At 43.0% G+C, this 22536-nt stretch overlaps 1 protein-coding gene across 1 annotated transcript in view; it reads left to right on the top strand.

Moving 5' to 3' along the window:
- The first annotated feature begins 844 nt into the window (after positions 1-844).
- Positions 845-22536, top strand: part of LOC131971301 (membrane-associated guanylate kinase, WW and PDZ domain-containing protein 1-like) — a 43047-nt gene continuing 21355 nt past the window's right edge. The window contains exons 1-16 of the mRNA XM_059332675.1: positions 845-1026; positions 8407-8458; positions 8547-8784; positions 9144-9260; positions 9697-9816; positions 9997-10170; positions 12977-13196; positions 13564-13631; positions 16100-16267; positions 17678-17847; positions 18102-18186; positions 18364-18535; positions 18979-19594; positions 19776-19839; positions 19924-20139; positions 20484-20762. Of these exons, the coding sequence (XP_059188658.1) occupies positions 968-1026; positions 8407-8458; positions 8547-8784; positions 9144-9260; positions 9697-9816; positions 9997-10170; positions 12977-13196; positions 13564-13631; positions 16100-16267; positions 17678-17847; positions 18102-18186; positions 18364-18535; positions 18979-19594; positions 19776-19839; positions 19924-20139; positions 20484-20762 (2818 nt within the window). The 5' untranslated portion in view covers positions 845-967. The remainder of the gene's footprint in view (positions 1027-8406; positions 8459-8546; positions 8785-9143; positions 9261-9696; positions 9817-9996; positions 10171-12976; positions 13197-13563; positions 13632-16099; positions 16268-17677; positions 17848-18101; positions 18187-18363; positions 18536-18978; positions 19595-19775; positions 19840-19923; positions 20140-20483; positions 20763-22536) is intronic.

Genomic DNA, 22536 nt, shown 5'->3' with positions numbered 1-22536 from the left:
CACCTACTGGTACCTTGTTTGCCATGTAGCAATAAAAAATATACTAAAAACCTGGATTAATCTGGTTAGTCACATTGGATTGCTATTATATTGAACACTATTGTATGTCTATGGACCAAAACCATAAATAACAACACTGATAACATGAGTCTGTTTCTCTCAGTCGGGAGACTTTTATTTTGAAGCCGGTTAAAGAGACATACAGTGTGTGTGTTTGAAGGCGTCGTTGTCCTCAGGTAATATACACACACACGCACACATTCTGTGATTCACGTGAACTGTGTCTGAATGAAAACTGTAGAAAGCTGATAATGAAATTGAAAACTGGTGAAAGATAAAATTCTTTGAAGTTTTTCCTAGAAGAGGAAGTGTCTGTAATTAACTGTTCAGTCTGTTGTTATTAAATACAAAGGCAGATCTCTGAACCAGACTCGTTCTAAGAGTAGATTCAGTCATGATCACATATAAAACAGAAATCACTCCAACCTTTGACCCCCGGCAGAGTGGGATATGATGCTCGTCTCTCGGGCGACAGTCAGCCCGCTGATGACGTCGCGGTGTGTTGTGATGATGTCATCGCCGTTGTGTGTGTGCAGAGATTCAGACTGACAGCTGCTGTCAGAGACGCTCAGCCTCAGCACGCTGGAACAACACAGAGCTGCATCCAACCTCTTCATCTTCATCATCTTCATCCTCAATTCAGGCTGCAGTGACCTCTGACCTCCTGCTGCTGGTTGAAGACAGAAACATGAGAGCAGAGAAGAAGAATCAGTGTTTAGTTTGTGTCTCTGCTACAGGTTCAACACACACACACAGCTGATGATATATTAATCTTCTCTCTTTAAACTCATTTCTGTCAGTGTGACTTAAATGAGCGGTGGTCCTCTAGAACTCTGCTGTGTTTGGTTGGATAGACTTCTTGCTGATATTTTTCTCTCTGCAGCGGAGTTTTAACAACACATATCACATGAAACTAGAAGATCTGAGGAATCTATCAGCACATCCTGATATCAGCTCAGGAAGGAGGTGATTAATGCTGCAAAGTTCAGTTAAATGTTAGCAAGAAGAAAAAACAACATTTTCAAAGTGTTCCTCTGATAAAATAAGTTCTATGTTCCCACAAGTCTTTACTGACATGCCCACTTTATGTTGATAACCCGCAAGTCTCCTCTTTACTGACATGCCCACTTTATGTTGACAACCCACGAGTCTTTACTGACATGCCCACTTTATGCTGATAACCCACGAGTCTCCTCTTTCCTAAAGTTTATTATTTACTGACAAGCCCACTCTATGTTGATAACCCCCAAGTCTGCTCTTTACTGACATGCCCATTTTATGCTGATAACCCATGAGTCTTTACTGACATGCCCACTTTATGTTGATAACCCACGAGTCTTTACTGACATGCCCACTCTATGTTGATAACCCCCAAGTCTGCCCTTTACTGACATGCCCATTTTATGCTGATAACCCATGAGTCCTTACTGACATGCCCACTTTATGTTGATAACCCACGAGTCTCCTCTTTACTGACATGCCCACTTTATTTTGATAACCCACGAGTCTTTACTGACGTGCCCACTTAATGCTGATAACCCACGAGTCTTTACTGACATGCCCACTTTATTTTGATAACCCACGAGTCTTTACTGACATGCCCACTTAATGCTGATAACCCACGAGTCTTTACTGACATGCCCACTTTATGTTGATAACAAGACAAGAGTGAATCTTTGTGCATCCTGGGGTCCCTAAACAGTCTGTGAGCTGTATAAATCGGGTCTGACTGGAAAGCTGAGACTCTTGTGGATTCAAGGAGTCCAACTTTATTTGTTATTACTTTTTATTTATTTGTGTTGTTGAAAAACAGTTGGAGTTGGTTCAGATGATGAATCTTTCAGTGATTTTTTTTCTCACATGAACCCGTTTAAACTCTTTGTCTGATGTTTAAAAGCTTCTTTTGCTCTGAACAACAATCTGATTGATTGATGATCAGGTTCAATTAGCTGCTGCATAGAGACTACAGATCTGTGATGTCAAAGACTACAACTCCCAGAGGAGCCTTTGAATCACTGTTTGTTGTGTGAGTGAACGACATCGAGCCTCGAGGTGAGCCGACTGTGTCTGATGCTGACAGTTCGGCCCCCTGGGAAATATTACTGAGCACGCTGTAAAAAAAATACAAGTTACTGAGCATGCTGTAAAAAATAAGTTACTGAGCACACTGTAATTGTTATTCATTTATTCTCATTTATATGTTTACCTTCAATTAATTATTTTTATTTTCACTGCCTCATTTATTGGCAAATTTATCATTAATTTATTGAGTTTCAGGTCAGTGTGTCGGTGAGAGGTTAAGAATCTGGCTAGCCAGATTCCCAGGACTGACAGGTCTGAAGTGCCGTTGAGCAAGGCACCTAACCCCCCACAGCTCCCCCACACAGTAGTGTGCTGCCCACTGCTCCTCAGCATGGTGTTGGATGGGTTTAATGCAGAGGTTGAATTTTCCACTTGTGGGATTAATAAAGTAATTAATCTCACCAGTATCACCATCATCATCACCACCAACATCTTCATCATCATTGTTGGAGCTGCTGTCTGTGTTTGACTGTCAGAGCTGGTTTACAGTCAGAGTCTGAAGATCTGCCTCATTAGAGACACACACACAGAGGATAGAAGTAGGTTAGCTGGAGCTGCAGAGGAAACACGGCTAGGAGCTCCTCGGCGCTCTGACCCACATGTGACCTGCTCACACTCAGATATAAACTCTGAACATTAATAATTTGTGTGTTGAGTCTCAGAGAGCTGCTGAAGAAACACAGCGACCTGAAAACAGTCGGACAGGTTTAAAGTCCTGACTGAAACCTTTACAGAGACACTTTAATAAAAACATACAGAGCCACTCAGTTTACTCACTGTGGACTTACTAATACATCCATAAATCTATATAATCTGAAAAGTCCTGTGTAAACAGCCTCTCCTGTCCTATCCTCTCTGCTCTGTGTAAACAGCCTCTCCTGTCCTATCCTCTCTGCTCTGTGTAAACAGCCTCTCCTGTCCTATCCTCTCTGCTCTGTGTAAACAGCCTCTCCTGTCCTATCCTCTCTGCTCTGTGTAAACAGCCTCTCCTTTCCTCTCCTCTCTGCTCTGTGTAAACAGATTTTCAGTGAATATTTGTCGAGACCGTTGGTCTCAGCACAATCAATCATGTCTTCACAGTGTCTCTGAGGAGCAGAATTTAATGTTTGCACTAATGCACTAACTAATGCACTAATAATGCACTAACCAGAACAGGATCTGGTTAGTGCAAAGGCTTTATTTTAAATGACACATGTAGAATATAGAGATTCTGACACAAATATCAACATTTAACACAAGTTTTGGTCCCTTTTTATAACTGATGATGCGTTCAAGGACTGTGGGAAAGTTCAAACTACGAAGATAAAGTCTGTTGTTACAGTTTGTTTGTGCGATAAACGCTGGATGTTTGTCGATCTTTTAAAGAAAACATATTTCCAGACTGTTGTGGTTGAGGTTATAAACGTGACATCGCCCCCTGCTGCCTCTGCAGTGCTGCTGCAGCAGACTGTTGAACCTTTTGATCATCAAACATGTCGATAGTTTTTCTACTTTCAGCTGTTGTTATTTATATTTATAGACCAAAACATAAATAACATTTATAATATGAGTCTGTTTCTCTCAGTGTGATGGGAGACATTTATTTTGAAGTGAAACCGAGTGTGTGTGTGTGTGTATGTGTGTGTGTGTTTGAAGGTGTCCTGAGTTCATGAAAGGAAATATAATGATGCTCCTGTATTATTTGCACATATTTAAATTACAGAACCTGCAAATATTTGGTGCAAAAATGTCTTCTTTCTGTGCAAATGAGCCTCAATTCACAATCGTCAGATGCTGGTTCTGCTCTTCGAACTGTTGAATGAATAAAACAGATTTTGTCTCCTAATCCATCACATCACATTAAACACAAAGCATGCTGGGAGATTTCACTTTCATCACAACACAACGCCTGACAGGCTGAGCCAATCAGAAGCTACGCTCTCTAATCCCGAGTCGGCACAAATCATCCAGAGAAACGAGTCAAAGAGCTGCTGAAACTGAACCAGAGCTGCTCAGAAACACTGACACAAAATGTTTCCAGATTAAAGTGAAAATAAAGCGATGACATCACATTGCAGGTTAAAGATTAACACGCAGATCTTTACTGCAGTAAAAGTCTGAACGTTTAATCAGTGAAATGTAGTTAAATTATTAAAAGTCTGTTTTATATGATTTCAGATTATCATTATTTTCATTATTCTGCTGATTATTTCCTACATTGGAGAGAACAGAGAAGAGAGAGAACTGATCTGTAATGATCTGTTTTATTAACACTCAAACATCAGAGAACAGATCTGCAGCAGAAAGTCAAACAAACTGAAACTTTTTTCAGCTATCAGACCAGAGAGTCGAAACTAACGACACATACCAACATACACACACACACACACACACACACACACACATTCCTTCAAAGAGCCACATAAAGCAACGGTCCACTCCCTGAACACATTGTGACATCACAACCTGAACTCTGACCAGCTTATCAGAGAGAGAGAGAGACATTTACATAGAGAGAGAGAGAAGGAAACAGAAAGAGGGTTGAGAGACATTCGGAGAGAACAGGAGAGAGACACGGAGACGTTTGGAGATGAGAGCTGAATACACACACACACCTGTCTGTTGAGGTACGACACACACACACATGTTTTTTTTTCTGAGCGAGGTGTCAGACAGGAAGTGACAGAGAAAGAGAGAGAGAGAGTGTGTGTGTGTGTGTGTGATTATAAGCTCACTTCCTGTCAGAGAGACTTCACAGCCAATCACATCGCTACGTTCAAGCAAGCAAAGTTCGGCTTGTCAAGTCAAGATGACTCGAGACACAGTACAGTACAATGTCATTTAGACGCTTTTATCCAAAGCGACATACCAAGGAGAGTTAATACAATAAAGCAAGGATGAAGTCAGAACCATATCAGAGTCAGAGCCGTGGTGCAGCAGGAAGTCCTGCCAGTAGAGAGTTGCAGTAGTCTAAATGTGATAACACAAGGGCCTGAACCAGGATTTGTGTGGATTGCTAGTCAGGTAGGGTCTGATCTATGGGCTGAAATATGTGCCAGCAGAAACTGAATTAGAATTATTTATATTTGAATTTGGACTGCTTAACTTGAATAATTGCGTTAAAAAACTGAATTTGAATCACATAATTTGAATTTGTACTGTTTAATTTGAATCATTGCATTGAAAAACTGAATCTGAATTGTAATTTGAAATTTAATTGATTAGTTTGGAACTGAATATTCAATTCTCACAATTCAAATTCAATGGCCTCTTTGGCCAATCCATGGTCAAGCCAGCCTAACTTCTTCCTCCGTTTCGTGGTGAGTGGCAACCGAGTAGCAACAAGTGTTACAAAAGAAAACGGAGGTGCTAATTGGCTGAAGAGGCGCTCTGTGTATCTGCGCTCAATTGCTCTGCCTCAACTACCCGGATGTTCGTAGCAAAAAATTTAATTTGAATTGTGAGAACTGAATGATCAGTTCCAAATTAATCAATTCAATTTTAAATTACAATTCAGATTCAGTTTTTCAATGCAATTATTCAAGTTAAGCAATTCAAATTCAAATATAAATAATTCAAATCTACTTATCTTCCTGATGTTGTACAGGGAGAATCCACAAGATCTGGCAGTTGAGAACATATGAACCTTGAAGATCAGTTCGTCATCAGTCATGACACCCAGGTTCCCTGCAGAGCTGGTGGGACGACTTGATGGATCCAAGCTGAAGATTGATAGGCTGATATAAGGTGGGATGGGGTGGGATGACAAGGAGCTCAGTCTTTGAGAGGTTGAGCTGTAGGTGATGTTCTGTCTTCATGTGGAGATATCAGCAAGACAAGCAGAGATACGAGCCGAGACTGTGGGGTCGTTTGGTGGGAAGGACAGGAACAGCTGGGTATCATCGGCATAACAATGGTATGAGAAGCCGTGATGGAGGATGATTGGACCAAGTGAGGTGGTGTAGATTGAGAAGAGAAGGGGGCCTAGCACTGATCCTTGAGGCACCCCAGTGGAAAGGTTTTGTAGTTTGGACATTTCTCCCTTCCAAGATACTTTAAAGATCTCCCTGCTAGGTAGGACTTGAACCATTGGAGGGCAGAGCCTGAAATACCAAGTTCTGTGAGTGTAGAGAGGAGGATATGGTGGTTAACAGTGTCGAAGGCTGCAGAGAGGTCAAGCAGCAAAAGAGCAGATGATTGGCCAGCTGCTGGAGCCAGACGCAGTGATTTAGTTGCAGACAGGAGTCAGTCTCAGGAGAGTGACCCTGCCTGAATCCAGACTGATCTTGATCGTACAGGTTGTTCTCAGAAAGGAACCCGGAGACGTGGTTCAAGACTGTGACCTCCAGAATAGAGGACTCGAGACACGATGACTCGAGACACTATGACTCGAGTGGTTCACAGTGAGATGTGAGGTCCTCCCCACAGCTCCTCCTGGTTTCTCTGAGGACACTTGTCCTCCTCTCTGTCTGCAGGTGAGCGACCATCACCTGCAGACAGGAAGTCACACACACACACGTTACCCAACTAAATGTTTTTAGTGTTTTATTTCCTGGACAGCTTCGTCAGTTAATTTTGTGTTTTAAAGCTTCAGTTTGTTTGTTGTTTGTTTGTGTTCTGACTCCCACCTTCACATATGTTCATCCATATTTAATGCAGAGAGACAGAGTGTGTGTGTGTGTGTGTGTGTGTGTGTGTCTGTCCCTGTGGGTCTGATTGTGTATAAATGAAATGGTGTCGTAGCTGGTCGGCATCTATTTGTGTTTGTGTGTAAATATGTGAGTGTGTGTGTGTGTGTGTGCGGCTCCCTGCTGTCTGCCACCATCTGCTGTTGTTTGTGTGTGTGTGTGTGTGTGTGTGTGTGTGTGTTCAGCTCGCCACTGATTAAACATTTCAGTACTGCGTTTCTCTGTTGCTAGGAGACGAACTGTAGTCGCGGTTGACTGTCGAAGTTTAAACCCGAAAAACACAAAAAATATCCGCCAGTCTGTTCAAACTGCTGCTTATAACTCAACTTTACACTTTAAATTATATACAGAGTCATCCTGCTGCATCTGATCCAGTGTCTCTAACAGTGACCCTACCATCTGATTCTCAGTGTCTCTAACAGTGACCCTACCATCTGATCCTCAGTGTCTCTAACAGTGACCCTACCATCTGATTCTCAGTGTCTCTAACAGTGACCCTACCATCTGATTCTCAGTGTCTCTAACAGTGACCCTACCATCTGATCCTCAGTGTCTCTAACAGTGACCCTACCATCTGATTCTCAGTGTCTCTAACAGTGATCCTACCATCTGATCCAGTATCTCTAACAGTGACCCTACCATCTGATCCAATGTCTCTAACAGTGACCCTACCATCTGATCCACAGTGTCTCTAACAGTGACCCTACCATCTGATCCTCAGTGTCTCTAACAGTGACCCTACCATCTGATCCACAGTGTCTCTAACAGTGACCCTACCATCTGATCCAGTCTCTCTAACAGTGACCCTACCATCTGATCCTCAGTGTCTCTAACAGTGACCCTACCATCTGATCCACAGTGTCTCTAACAGTGACCCTACCATCTGATCCACAGTGTCTCTAACAGTGACCCTACCATCTGATCCAGTGTCTCTAACAGTGACCCTACCATCTGATCCTCAGTGTCTCTAACAGTGACCCTACCATCTGATCCAGTGTCTCTAACAGTGACCCTACCATCTGATCCTCAGTGTCTCTAACAGTGACCCTACCATCTGATCCAGTATCTCTAACAGTGACCCTACCATCGGATCCAGTGTCTCTAACAGTGACCCTACCATCTGATCCTCAGTATCTCTAACTGTGACCCTACCATCTGATCCAGTGTCTCTAACAGTGACCCTACCATCTGATCCAGAGTCTCTTACAGTGACCCTAGCATCTGATCCTCAGTGTCTCTAACAGTGACCCTACCATCTGATCCAGTGTCTCTAACAGTGACCCTACCATCTGATCCAGTGTCTCTAACAGTGACCCTACCATCTGATCCAATGTTACTGGTTGTTTACTGGTTGTTTACAGGTTGTTTACTGGTTGTTTGCTGTTTTTTTGCTGGTTGTTTACTGGTAGTTTACTGGTTGTTTACTGGTTGTTTATTGGTAGTTTACAGGTTGTTTACTGGTTGCTTATTGGTAGTTTACTGTTTGTTTGCTGGTTGTTTACTAGTTGTTTAATGGTAGTTTACTTATAGTTTACTGATTGTTTGCTGGTAGTTTACAGGTTGTTTACTGGTTGTTTACCTGTCTTTCTGTCTGCAGCTCGGCCGTCATGTCTAAAGCGACGGTGAAGAAGCTGCACTGGCGCTCGAAGGTAACAATGTATCTTTGTTATTATATTTATATTATTTATGTTGTTTATGTTTGTTTGTTGACCTCCGGTCCTCGCCGTGCGTCCTCAGGTGCAGGAGAGCTTCGTCCCGCTGGGTGGCGGCTCGGCAGAGCTCGGGCTGGCCATCGGGGGTGGGGCTGACTACGGCGAGTTCCCATTTGTCACAGCAGCCCATGGGGGCGGGGCCACGGTGGGCGACATCATCTTAGAGATTGGGGGCACGCCCGTATTAGGGATGACCCTCGGTGATGTCAGAGGAGTCTTGAACTCCTGTCCTCATCCAATCAGAATCAAGACGGTGTCACCAGGTGAGACCAACTTGCTTTTATTGGTTTTAGTGGTTTATGATCCACAAATGTTACTAAAAATAAAGTTTAAATTGTATAATTTAAATCACTTTTCAGAAAATGTGACATACAATTAAAATATAATTAGTTTCCTTTTTATTGATTCCCCTATTTATTAATTTACTTACTGTTCTGTTAAATTTATTTTAAAATCTAGAGATCTCTGTGGTTCATCTTTTATCATTAATTTACGTTTTTTCATTGAAATTGCACAAATTGTTGCAAATTTATGTTTTCACTCGAGCCTCCAGTTTATAACTGACATCACTGTGACATCATATCCTGTGTGTGTGTGTGTGTGTGTGTGTGTGTGTGTGCAGGCTCGTCCCTCTGTAAGGACCTCAGGTTGTACCTCAGTAAGTGTTTCACTCCGGGCTCCATGGACAGTCAGTTGCAGCAGCTCATCAGAGAAAACCTCTACCTGAGAGCTGTCCCCTGTAAGACACACACACACACACACACACACACACACACATACACACACACACACACAGACACACACAGAGACACAAACACAGATACACACACACTCTCAGTAACATCTGGCTCTTCCAGCTGTCTTTCTGAAAGACAAACTTTTAGATTTGCAAACATGTTTTTAATCTGAAACGAAAGATTTTTAATGTATTTCTCTGACAGAGAAACATTTTGTGGTGTCAGTTTGTAGAGTTCTGCCGTCAGATCTGTGATTTGTCACAAAGAGTTTCAGAGTTCAGCTGCAGGTGAACAAAGTCTGTTAATGATTACAGGAAGAGAAACAAACACCTGAGAGTGGCAGCTCTGCAGTGGAAAAGTTTGTTATCAGGGGAAATATACTCACACACACAGACACACAGACACAGTGATGACATCACGTGGCTCCGCCCCCTGCAGGTACGACCCGACAGCCTCGTGACGGGGAGATCTCAGGTGTGGACTATAACTTTGTGTCCATCGAGGAGTTTTTCTCTCTGGAGGAGTCTGGAGCGCTGCTGGAAAGCGGCAAGTTCAAAGGTCAAACATAATATTTGTTTTATCTTCTCTAAAAATAAATTATTCATTTCTTTGTTTTATTAATTATTCTATGTAAGTTTAAAACAATGTATTTCTTGCTTACTAACACATCATTCATTTACTGTGTTTATTTAAATGTAAAAATGTTTTATTTGGTTTCCGTCTCTCGTCCAATCACAGGAAACTACTACGGGACGCCCCGCCCCGTCCACATCGGCCCCGAGAGCCCACCAATCACCTACCAGGAGCACCGCAACCTGCTGAGGAACTTCAGGACCCGCAGCAAGTCTCTGAGCAACCTGGAGAAGGCTGGAGAGGAGGGGGACAACAGCGAGGAGGACTCAGGCCTCTCAGGTACTCACTGACTGAAATATTAGGTTTCACAAAAGCCTCAGTAAACTGCTTCACAAGTACACAGTTTCTAAAAACAAAAAAATTCTCTTCAGACTGGAACACGTCCACCAGTGTGTGTGTTTGTGTGTGTGTGTGTGGCTGACTGAAGATCTGTCCTGGTTGTTTTAAGAACTGTCTGCTTGTGAAGCAGTTTACTGAGAGTAAAACCTGATTATCACCCAGATAGTTTTGTGGTTTTCTTCATTGTTCCTGCCAACACCTGCAGCTCAAACTTTATTCAAATCATCATCAGACGCAATAATAAGCCTCACCCCCTGGGGCCTACAGTACAGGTGATAAGCCCCATCCTCTGGTGGCTACAGTACAGGTAATAAGCCCCGCCCCTTGTGGCAGCAGTACGGGTTATAAGCCCCGCCCTATGGTGTCTACAGTACAGGTTATAAGCCCCGCCCCCTGGTGGCTACAGTACAGGTAATAAGCCCCGCCCCCTGGTGGCTACAGTACCGGTAATAAACCCCGCCCCCTGGTGGCTACAGTACAGGTAATAAGCAGTGGCGTCCCTAGGCTTAAGCCCCGGATGTTTTTTAATTAGCCCCGAATATTATTTTTCAAAAAATAAAATAAAATAAATTATTATTTTTTATTTTTTAAGATCACATTCCAAACTACAGTTATCCTATGTTGATGCTTCGATTAAACAGTGTATTTGGACATGTTTGAGTAACAATTCTTTAATAAAAAGCCACTACTTTGGCTTTGGCACACAAGTGGTTAACACCTCCAGCTTGCCCAAAACAGTGGTGTCAGGCAGCGGGCGCACTTGACAACAGGCAGGCTTGACAACAGCAAGCTGTTCAGCTGAAGTTTAACAAGATTATTTGATATATAATTTGTCCTGCAACTCTTCAAGTTGTAGGACTAGTAGCGGGACAAAATTGCGTCCGGAAGAGGAAGAAGAAAAAATCCATAGTATAACAGTAGTGCTCGGTGTTATTGCCCCGAGGCCCTAAAAATAGAAATTATGTAAGAATGTATAATTTCGAAAAGAGTGTTGCAGCTGGAACTACTAGGGGAAGTAGCTAACGTTAGCTAGCTAGCAGCTAGTTGATATTACATGCGAAAAAAAAATCTTTTATTATTAGCATCTGTCTGTAAATGCAATTATAGTGTGTGAGAATTGTGTACCTAAAAATAATAGTAGTCACCGTGACGTCACCCATTGGTTTGTGGACTGCCCGTTGGAAGCATAGACATATATATACATATATATATATATATATATATATATATATATATATATGTGTATATATATATATATATATATATATATATATATATATATATATATATGTCTATGGTTGGAAGCCTCTAGTTCAGCGTTACACTCGTCGCCATCTTGTTTCCGATACCCGGAGCAGACCATAATTGGACTGTGGCGGAGTGCGAGGGATCTGACAACACTGACTACACGCCTCTCTACACCGGCAACCCGACTGAGAGAAGCCGCTGCTAATTCATGTTAGCATTACTTGGAGCATTAACTGGGATGCTAGTTTTGGCTAGCAAAAAAACAAAAACAAAATGTATCTTTCTTACCTCAGAAAACTGAGCAGTGACTCCTTGGAGTGTCTGTTAGTCCAACCAAACACTGAACAAGACATTTTTACTGAACGAAACGTCCAAATAAACTCTCATTAAGTGAAAATACAGTGTGAAAGGGTCAAAGTTATGAGACCAAATCGGTAAACGTCCTCTTTTCTATCTATATAATGTTATATATAACTTTATTGACACGTTGCCGCGGATACGCATTGCTCTGCTTCTCTCCTGGTGACAGCTCGCCTTGTCAGTGACCTGTCAATCAAAGCTAGAAACGCCCCAAATCATACGATTCTTTATCTTCTATTTTCTTCTAAATGGGGCCATTATTAGAACTATTGACATCAAATTGTCTTGAAGATGATTTTTTTTACTAGTGATTGAGACCATATTGTTGTCCTGAAAAAAATTTCTGGGGTAATAAATCAAGTCAGAATTTTTCAAATTTTGCACTGAAATGAATGGGCAGATTTTTTTTGCAGCCAAACTTAGCACCCCCTACTGGAATTTTCGGTGGATTGCAGGCTTAAGGCACTTCCTGGTTGGCCTCCATGCTCAGACACGGAGATTGCCTCCTGCTCTGAATGCAAGTGTAGTGTGAAAGTAAAAAGTTACACACAAGAAATGAACAAAGACAGTAGGTGTAGAGTAAGAGTTAATGCGGAGACCTAATTGTACATGATGACTGAAGAAAGAAAAAGAAAAACAAGATGTAAAGTCAAGTGTAGAATGCAAGTTAAGACAGATATATTGTACAAGACAAATGTTGAAGTAAAACACATGATTCATTAAACATCTCAATGTTTACTGTTGCTGAATGGTTGCTGTTGGTATGTTCAACATGATGAATGGGGCATTTTTGTGCAGAGCAGATACCTGTAGAGTATGTGGAGAATGTCTCCATGTCTGAAAAAAATTCAGGGCACACGCTCTGCGCGCGCATCTGCTTAGCTCTTCTGGGCTGAGCCCCGGATGTGTCAAAATCCTAGAGACACCTCTGGTAATAAGCCCCGCCCCCTGGTGGCAGCAGTACGGGTTATAAGTCCCACCCCCTGGGGACTACTTGTTATTGGATGGGACGTGAAATTAAAAACTCAAAGAGGTGAAATAAATATTTAATTTATCTTTTAATTATAGATTGTTCTTATTACCCAAGTGTTCATTTTTTCTGTCTGTCTGTCTGTCTCTCTGTCTGTCTGATTGTCAGCAGGGTCAGCCGGAGTCCCACCTACCATCCTGCCTCTCAGCCAATCATGGGAGTCTGCGGTGGGGAGTCGGGAGGTGACGGAGAATGGAGGAGGAGGAGCAGGGAGAGGAGTGAGAGGCAGAGGGAGAGGAGGAGGAAGAGGAGGAGGAAGAGGAGGAGGACCACTGCCTGAGAATTGGGAGCTGGCCTTCAGTGACTCAGGAGAGCCCTACTACATCGAGTCAGTAATGACTAAAAACATCAATAGTCACAATTAAAGAGGATATTTAGATGAGCAGCGGACTCTTTAATGATGTTAAAAACTAAAATCTAATGTTTTCTTAATGGAGTTTGGTGCATATGAATATTTTTGATCCTTAAAAGACTTTTGTTATCTGAACAAATACTCCACAGTTTTGATCAGTGAAGTTAATCAAAAGTTATCTTTAATTTGAAAAGTCTGAATCTCAAAACATAAACTGTGAGAGTTCCACTGATCCTACATTAAACCAGAATTCATTGTGACCATGTTTGGACTGATGATGCTGATGATGATGATGATGATAATGATGATGATGATGATGATGATGATGATGTCACTGTTTCAGTCACAACTCGAAGACGACGAGCTGGTTCGACCCTCGGACTCTGAGCAAAGAGACTCCGTTCACAGAGCGTAAGTCTTTAAATATTCACGTGTTCGTGACCCAACGGCTGTTTATTACACTGTTATTACACTATTACACTGTTTTTACACTATTATTACACTTTTGTCCACAATGAGAGTCAAACCCACAGACTGACCAACAAAGTTTTCAGTCAAACTGAACTGAACTGACATCAAACAAGTATGGACGAAAACAACTGCAGCATTTTATTAAACTTTCACAGACAACAAGCTTCACTGCTAAAAATGTTTCTGAATCAAACAGAAAAAAGACAAACTTTGCAGCGTTATTTCCACAACTTCCTGTCATTAACGTCACTGTATCCCAAATCGGACACCGTTCGACTAAGATTCTATCAAAATTTCACATTAATTACTAATATAAATGACCATGTTATGCTTCCAATTAATTAAATGGTGTGAAACTAAAGTCTAACTTCTTATCTGTCGAACCGTATATTGTATGCGATAACCGTGTACATTACGCCCGGGTTTACCAGAGTCGGCTAAAGGACGCTAACGCCGGTGAATTAGCCGTGTGCTAACTGTATCCCAAATGGGACACTTTCATCTCCTCGCTGTAAAACAATAAAGTTTTTCGGGGTAAATTGGATGTTTCTGGGTAAGCCAAATAAATATCACCGTTATCAACCATCATTACCAACATACCTGGACAGTACTTCTGTCCTTCACAATAAAATACAAAACAGTAAACATACAGATGTACATTTAAGACCATCGCCTGAGAGTTCTTACTGATAACTCATCAGAGTTGCTTTCATATTGTAATTAGACATGTAAATCTCCATGTAGGTAAATTGAATTTCACACGCAGATTGTTAAATATGCATAGATCAAGTATACATACACTGGTGGTGATCTTATTCTAAATTACAATGAAAACACTTTACCTTAAAGTGAGCTACTGCCTCATAACTAGTAATAATATACGGTAATATAATAACTATAATAACAAGTTTAATAGTTACATAATAACTATTGTTATATTTACTAACCTTCTCTGTAGTTTTTTTCCCGCTCATTCTCCGTCACTCTAAATTTTCCCAGTATAGCAACCCTGCTGAACTCTGACCTTTTGATTGACACCTTATCTGACCTATCAGGATCTTCTGTGTCCCAGATGCAGGATGAACCACTCACAGCCCAGCGAGCTGATGACTGGCGTTTCCTTTACCCAATAGAATTCCAAACTCAGCGAGACATGGCTTTTAGGGGCGGGATTTAAATCACCAATAAAGAAGTGGAACTTTTGGAGGATTTTATGATCAAAGTTGAGTTACAAGTGAAAGTTTTTTCAACAGCAGCTCAGAGTCAGTAAATCTGATCTGGGATCTGATTCTTAAAGTGTTCAGCTTCATTAGAGCCCAGAATGACATTTAGTATGTCACCATGGTTACCACGATGCTATTACAGTCTCCATGATTATTATTATGGTGATAATTACAAAAATGGTCATTTGAGATATCATCATCACATTTGAACTGGGAGTTTATAAATAATAGTAATAGTAATAGTAATCTTATACTTTGTGTCCCAGATTTAATAATCTGCAGCCTGTTTTTAACAAACACATTCAGTGTGTTCCAGCTTTTATAAGTCTAATAATTAAATATTTATTAACTGTCTTGTTTATTTTTTTAAAGTGAATTATTTATTCAAATCGTATTATCTCATTTCTCTCAGTATTTTAATTTGACTTCACAGCTCTGAACTATGAATACAGAGAAAGTCACTTTTATTTTGATAGCAGCAGCAGGGGGCAGCAGAGACACTTTAACTCCCTGTCAGACTCTACTTAACTTTACTTCACTTTACTCTACTCTACTCTACTTTACTTTACTTTACTTTACTTTACTTGTTTACTATACTTTTCTTTACTCTTCTCTACTTTACTTGTTTACTTTACTTTACTTTACTTTACTCTACGCTACTTTACTCTACTTTACTTGTTTATTTTACTGTACTTTACTCTAATCTACTTTACTTGTTTACTCTACTTTACTCTACTTTACTTGTTTAATTGACTTTACTTTTTACTTTGCTTTACTCTACTTAACTTTACTCTACTTTACTTTACTCTACTCTACTTTACTCTACTTAAGTTGTTTACTTTACATTACTCTACTCTACTTTACTCTACTCTACTCTACTCTACTCTACTTTACTTTACTTTACTCTACTTGTTTACTTTACTTTACATTACTTGTTTATTTTACTTTACTTGTTTGTATATTAAAGTCACAACAATAAATAATAAATCCATATATTATCAGACAGATCAGCTGCATCATGGGAAAGGTAGGATTCAGTGTTTGTGGACTGAAAGGCAGAAATATGTTCACACCTGCAGCCGGAGCCTCCCCTGTCTCCTTGTCTGTCCTCACCTGTTCTCACCTGCCATCTGACCTGTCCTGACCTGTCCTCACCTGTCTTCTGACCTGTTCTCTCTGTCTCAGTCCCAGAGTTCACGGAGCAGCCCAGTCAGCTGAAGGGTTACTCCATCCACACTCGTCTCTCTAAAGGTCCTCGAGGTTTCGGCTTCAACATCGTCGGAGGAAGTCGACCACGAGAGTTTCTGCAGGTTTACAGTGTCACACCTGGAGGACCACCGGCCCTCAACACAGGTGAGACTCCTGATATATATACTACAGGTGATACTACTGCTATTTATACTGCAGGTTATACTGCAGGTGATACTACTGCTATATATACTACAAGTGAGACTACTGCTATATATACTACAGGTTATATTACAGGTGATACTACTGCTATATATAATACAGGTAATACTACTGCTATATATACAACAGGTGATACTACAGGTGATACTACTGCCAAATATACTACAGGTGATACTATTTACGCTCTTTATACCTGCGTTTCTGCTGCTGTGGGTCAGGGTGGACCCACCTGCAAGACCTTCAGGTGTTCTCAGGTAATGAACGGTTGATTGACAGCTGGACTTAATGAACACCTGCTGACAGACAGCAGCCAATCGGGTCGCAGCATGCCATTTGATCTGTGGTGTGATTATGCCCTGACTTTAGACTTTCAGGCATCGGGGGTACTGCCTGAAGCCTAAACTCAGGGAACCAAAGTCTCACTCTGAGGTTTCACTCATTAACCTGATCAGACAGAAAGTAAACACAACAAACAGGAAGTAAACATAACAAACAGGAAGTAAACACAACAGACATCCCGCAGGATTATTATTTCACGTTTCCTTCCTTCACACATTAAAACGTTTTTCATTCAGGAAACATTCAGATTAATGGAGCAAATTATAAAAACAGTCTTTCTGCTCCTCCAAACTGTAAAACATCTTTCACATTATTAACAATATTTTATTATTATTATTATTATTATTATTATTATTATTATTATTATTATTATTATTATAATTCATTTGATTCATAAAGAACTTTACAGTTAAGTAAAGCTCAAAGAATTCAACTTTTAATCAGATGATTTATTCTGATTCAACTCTGAAGGATTATAAATAAAACCTGAGAACCAGAGAGACTCAATCTCATGATCTCCAACTAATCCACACGCACACACACACACACACACACACACACAAACACACTCTTTAATCTGACACACACAGCCCCCTTTCTCTCCTACACTGTCACGTGCACTGAGGATATATTTTCAGGAATGTAGCACACACACACATACACACACACACACACACACACAGCCTCCTGGGAAAGAGAGCAGAAAACAGTAGAAACTCCTGAACACAGAGAGAAGAACAAAAACAGAAACCAGAAGAAGAAACTCACCAAACAGTTCCTGAACAAACTATCAGACATGTGACCGAGTCTCAAGTCTCGAGTCACAAGTCTTCGTCTCTTCAGAAAGTCAAGTGAAGTTGCTGAAAATGTTATAAACCCTACCTTCAGTCTGTAACATCAGTAATAAATGGTTTGTTTCCTGTCTGATGATTTAGATCATCAACATTTATATGAAATCAGAAACTGCTTCCTGTGGATTCTGAGCTGACGATATGAAACCTGTTCCTCCTCCAGCCGACATCCTGGTCTACATCAATGACGGCTGCGTGCTGGGCCGCTCACACAAAGAGGTGGTGGAGTTGCTGAAGGCCGTACCCATGGGCCAGAGCGTGGACGTGGTGTTGCGGAGAGGATACCCCATGCTGTACAACCCCGATGGCTGCCCCAAACAGAGCCTGGAGACGGTCAGCAAGACCTTTATCTGATAGACACCAAGACCAGGACCTTTATCTGTTAGACACAAACACCTGAACATTTATCTAACTGTTAGACACCAACACCTGAACCTTTATCTGACTGTTAGACACCAACACCTGAACCTTTATCTGACTGTTAGACACTGACACCGACACCTGAACATTTATCTGACTGTTAGACACCGACACCTGAACCTTTACTGACTGTTAGACACCAACTGTAACTTCTCTAACATCCACAGACTCCCAGCGAGCCACCGCCCCATCTGAGCCGCCTGACTCACCTGACGTACAGCCGGACGCCGGATGCCAACGGCAGCACGCCAGGTCACAAACTTGCGTTACTTACTGAACTTTTGGTTTGATTTGGTTTTTTATTCATATACAGTTTTTCAGCTTTCCAAAATCTTGTTATTGTTGTTATCTATGAAACTTTATTTAATTTGATACGCTGTTTCCTGTCTACAGAGAATTATTTTACATATATCTATATATCAATAACAGGAATGGGACACACCCCGCCCTCCTACGCTGCTCAGCCAATGACGAATGGGCTGACCAGCCCGTCCACGCCCACTTCACCTGACGCCCCCCTGGGTCCACCCCCCCCTCCAGAGAGGACAGCAGCCAATCACAGCGACTCTGATGGCGGCTTGTCCAACCCCGGGACACGCAGGTGAGACCAGCAGCACTGTCAGCATTAGCACTGCTAGCATTAACACTATTAGCATTAGCACTGTTAGCAACATATAAATGAGGTCGTTCCGTCATCGTTGATGCTGAATTAATTACAATAAATACATTATTGAGCTCTCTTATCTTAATTTGTCTGATAAATGAATAGAATAGATACTAAAATAGATACTTTTCCAGAAAGTGAATATTCTGAAAAATATAACCAGCACTAAACAAACTTTATCAAACTTCCAAAAACCAGCAGCTGAAGATGAATAATAATAATAATAATAATAATAATAATAATGATGATAATGATAATAATGATAATAATAATGATTATAAATGAATCATGAATTACAGCATGAGATGTGAAACATGCTGCTGGTTATAAAATAGATTTCAATCTGAACCCTTTTGAAATATTAAAGCAGTTTTCTGTAGGTCTTCTCTGATTGGCTACAGCAGCAGCACGCTGCCTGCCCTCTTGTCGTCCTCGCTGCTCCGTCAGAGCTCCAAGTCCTCGGAGAGCGACCTGTCCTCGTCCACGCTGCCCATCACGTCCTCGTCCTCCCACACTCTGTCCAAACTGCCCCTGTCTCAGCCGGAGACGGGCATCCTCCAGAGCTCTGGCAGCCCCGCCGCCCCGCCCGTCCCCGCCGCCGCCTCCACGCCTCCCGGTGCTCCTCAGCGACCGTCGATGCCGCAGACGTCCCTGGCCCCGCCTCCGGCCAGAGATGTCCCACCCTGTGGCTTTAACGGCTGCCCGGCCAATCACCAGGCTCCGTCCCCGTCCTCAAGAGGAGCCCCGGGGCTGGCGCTGCCCCTCGGGGTGCCTGGGGTGGCGCCCGGGGTGGCGCCCGGCGGTGAGCTGGTCCCGGTGGCCCTTGGGTGCAGTGAGAGCGGCGGGTTGGGCTTCAGCGTGACGGCGGGGGGGCAAAGCGGGCAGCTGGCCATGGTAAGGCGGGTCTGGGACCGGAGGCACTGCCCCACGCTGCAGCCTGGGGACGTCATTGTCAAGGTCAACGGGGCGGACGTCCAGAGCCTCAGCTTCTCTCAGGTAACATCAACTAAACACAAGCCAGCTGGGCTCTCATTGGCTCTCCAGTTTAATCACAACAGTGTCTTCTTGAACCAAAGCGTTCTGGTTGTTTCTGACAGACTCAGTTTGGTGGACCCTGAGTCCTCCAGTCAACAATCAACATGTTTAAAGACAATACGTGATGTGTTTGTGTCTTCAGGTGCAGAGAGTCCTGCAGGAACACACCAAACAGGGCGAGGTGGTTCTACTGGTCTACAGAGGAGGTACGGTAACACAGTGACATCACGTCCTCTCAGTGACATCACTTCCTCTCAGTGACCTCACGCTGTGACTCTACCTCTCTTCAGGTCTTGTGTCTTCTCCAGTCGTCACACCCAACCTCTACAAGCCCCTCCCCTCGCCACACGGCCTGGCCACGCCCTCTTCCTCCCACTCGCCCACTTCAGCCGACTTGCCTTCGCCGTCCACGGGTGCCTTGGTGGGGGTCCCCCCGCTCAGCCAGGCTGGTCTGGTCCTGGAGAGTCCTCAGGAGGGGAACCTGGCGGCCCCAGGGACCCACCAAGGTAAGGAGTCCTCCGCATGTCTCCTCCTGTCTCCCCCTGCCTCCTCCTGTCTCCTCCTGTCTCCCCCTGTCTCCCCCTGCCTCCTCCTGCCTCCTCCTGCCTCCTCCTGTCTCCCCCTGCCTCCTCCTGTCTCCTCCTGTCTCCCCCTGTCTCCCCCTGCCTCCTCCTGCCTCCTCCTGCCTCCTCCTGTCTCCCCCTGCCTCCTCCTGTCTTCCCCTGTCTCCCCCTGCCTCCTCCTGTCTCCTCCTGCCTCCTCCTTTCTCCCCCTGCCTCCTCCTGTCTCCTCCTGCCTCCTCCTGTCTCTTCCTCTCCTCCGTCTTTCTGACTTCTTTTTGTTTCCACAGTGGCTCCTCCTGCTCAGACCCCCAACGGGCCACCCTCCTCCGGCCTCATCCAGAGCACCAGCTTCCTGGACTCGGTTCCTGTGACACTGACTCTGGAGCCGCGGGACCTGCTGGGAGTGGAGGAAAGTGCCGGCGGGCCTCCTCCCGTCAGAGGGGGAGGAGCGCTGGGAGCCGTGTCCAAGGAGGCAAGAGGAACAGTGAAGGCGGTGGAGGTGGAGCTGAGGCGGCGGTCCGGAGAAGGCTTTGGGTTCGTCATCGCCTCCCAGGAGGCCAGCGGAGGTCAGTCTGGTTCTGTTAGAGTCCTCAGATTAACATTTATTCAACTTGTTATCATGACAAAAGAAAAGATATTAGTTATAATGTTGGTGTTCAATCAGCTGACAGGAAAAACATTCAAACCGCCAAAATTAAGAAACGTGTCACCAGTCTGGTTTTCAAAATAAGGTGCTAACAAGGAAATAAACAAAATACATCTATGGAAATAAGATTCAATGGATTATATTAACAAAAAAGATTTAATAAATTGCGTCCCACATGAATTTATCAGGTTTCAAAAATGGGTACGGATCAAACGTGTTTCAGTCAGAACAGTAAGATACTAGAGACGTTATATAAAGAGTTCAGACTCAGAGTGGATTGTTTGTTTAGGGTCAAAGTCCGACTCACTGAATGGCTGAAACAGTTAAAGCTGCAGGTTCACAGTTGACAGACGTCCTCTGGACCTCCTCACGTCCTCTGGACCTCCTGACATCCTCTGGACCTCCTGACATCCTCTGGTCCTCCAGACCTCCTCTGGACCTCCTCTGGACCTCCTCTGGACCTCCTGACGTCCTCCAGATGTCCTCTGGTCCTCTAGACGTCCTCTGGACCTCCTGACATCCTCTAGATGTCCTCTGGTCCTCTAAACGTCCTCTCGACCTCCTGACGTCCACCTGACGTCCTCCAGACGTCCTCCTGATGCCCTCTGGACCAGCTCACTAACAGACCTCAGTCCCTCTGAAGGAACCAAAACCAGTTCACAGTTAGAAACAGAGTTCTGATCAACTTCAGAGCAGTGTTCCTCCTGGCAGTGTTCCACCACTCAGAACATTCAGAACACTCAAAACACTCAGAACACTCAGAACATTCAGAATATTCAGAACAGTCAGGAGTTAAACGGTCAGAAACTCTAAATAAATACATTCTAAAATGTGTAAAAGTTTCCTGTAAAATCTGAATGTGATATAATTTTACTTTGACCTTCAAAGAAGCAAAATCAGAAATGGAACTGTTACAATCCAAACTCAGTCACATGAAGTGTGTGTGTGTGTGTGTGTGTGCTACAGTCTGCTCCTCTGAAGGAACGCAAGAGAGAGCTCAAACACACCGTCTGAAACGTAAACAGTGTGTGTGTGTGTGTGTGTGTTGTGTGTGTGTGTGTGTGTGTGTGTGTGCTGATCTCTGTTGGCCACACCCCCTCTCTCCCAGCTGCCTATGTCTCTCTCTCTAACTCAGTCTCACTTGTATGCTCTCAGCTGCACAACTTGCAGACAGACAGACAGACAGACAGACAGACAGACAGACAGACAGACAGACAGACATAGTTGCGTTTGCTTGTTTCTGTTCATCATGTTGGAGCGACTGCAGACAGCTCTGAAAACTGTGAAGGAAACCAAACGTAAGTCAGAGAGAGAGAGAGAGTGTGTGTGTGTGTGTGTACGTGCGTGTGTGTGTCCTGATGTGAGTGAAGGCATCTCTTCATTGTATTTGACTAATATATGATGTGGTTTTCACTGTCTGAGGTGAAACCAGGATTTTAGAAGTGTTCATGTCACCTGAGGTTTATGAAGAGTTATTTTATTATTAATTAATCTTATAAAAGGTTCAGTGAACAAGTGTAATGTGATGTCAAAGATATAGACTGAAGATAAACGTTTCCAGGGAACATCTCTAACAAACCTCCAGTGTGAACATCTGCAGGTTGAACTGAAGCTCCGAATGTTTCATCACCAGAAAACTCAGAGTGAACATTAACTTTACAGGAAGCTTTAAAACTTTATGCAGCTCTTTTTTA

This window comes from Centropristis striata, chromosome 5 (genome assembly GCF_030273125.1).
Source record: "Centropristis striata isolate RG_2023a ecotype Rhode Island chromosome 5, C.striata_1.0, whole genome shotgun sequence".
Taxonomy (NCBI): domain Eukaryota; kingdom Metazoa; phylum Chordata; class Actinopteri; order Perciformes; family Serranidae; genus Centropristis; species Centropristis striata.
Note: the sequence above shows the minus strand (reverse complement) of the source record. Positions and strands in the feature narration are given on the sequence as shown.